Genomic DNA, 927 nt, shown 5'->3' on the forward strand with positions numbered 1-927 from the left:
GTCAGGTGAGGTATTTTGTAGAATGTTCCCCCGTTGGAATTAGTGTTTTTCAGTGTGTTATTACAAAAAATATATGTGGTCTTTGTGCCCAGTTCCCAACACAAAGCTCCTAAAACCCTGGGAATTTTCAGCGTGATAAGAGGTCTTTGTTATTCATAATGAGCCCCTTTCAATCAGAGTTTATGCTAATGAGGCGATAATTGGCGCGCTCCTAAATGGCTACTGGATGGGGGCTGGTAGCCAGGGGACCCAACCACGGGATCGGAGGTTGGAATTTTCAGCTCCCTCCCCATAAAACCCCGTAAAAACGAACAGAGCCGCGGGGCTGTCAGAGTGGGTGGGGCCCTCAAAAGAGAGCCTGGCGGCTCTGCCCCTCCCCCACCCCTCTGCAGCTCTTCCATTCGGATGTCCCCGGGGTGTGTCCTGCATAGCAAACTGGTAAGAGCAAGTAAAGCACTTTCTCGAGTTCTGTTAGTGTCCCAGGGAATTATGGTATTTGAAGGGTGGGTTGTAGGCACCCGTGAATTTGTAGTGGGCCGCGCAGAAATGTAGGTAGTCTGGGCACCCCATTTGCGCCTGGCATCTGAAATGGGGGCGAGAATTCGGCACTTGGTGTTGGAAACGGCACCACGTGTTTGGTATCGGGAGGAAGCCCAGGGAGGGAGCGCGGAAGGCCCCTACTGTTTCTGAGCAGTTCCCGAAGGCTGGAGGAAAGGGGTGATCGACTGGAAGTGGAAGGCTGCATGAAGGAGGGTCAAAATAAAAAAGGTCTACGGGGGCGCGTGGGGGAGAAAAGGCCGATAGACGAGAAGCATCCAGTGGCTGTCGGGCTCCTAAGACCGTGGTCCAGCGCGCAACGCCGGAGGTTCCTGCGGGCGGCGCAGCAGCCGGGCGTTTGCAAGCCCCCCGCGTGACCCGACCCCGGCG

At 55.3% G+C, this 927-nt stretch overlaps 1 protein-coding gene across 3 annotated transcripts in view; it reads left to right on the plus strand.

Moving 5' to 3' along the window:
- Positions 1-314: 314 nt before the first annotated feature.
- Positions 315-927, plus strand: part of HLCS (holocarboxylase synthetase) — a 178,256-nt gene continuing 177,643 nt past the window's right edge. For 2 of the 3 annotated variants that reach the window (XM_025050178.1, XM_015593119.2), the window contains exon 1: positions 315-438. In XM_025050178.1, the coding sequence (XP_024905946.1) occupies positions 406-438 (33 nt within the window). In that variant the 5' untranslated portion in view covers positions 315-405. The remainder of the gene's footprint in view (positions 439-927) is intronic. The other variant, XM_025050179.1, reaches the window with a different exon arrangement.

The sequence above is a fragment of the Pteropus alecto genome, unplaced genomic scaffold (genome assembly GCF_000325575.1).
Source record: "Pteropus alecto unplaced genomic scaffold, ASM32557v1 scaffold97, whole genome shotgun sequence".
Taxonomy (NCBI): Eukaryota; Metazoa; Chordata; class Mammalia; order Chiroptera; family Pteropodidae; genus Pteropus; species Pteropus alecto.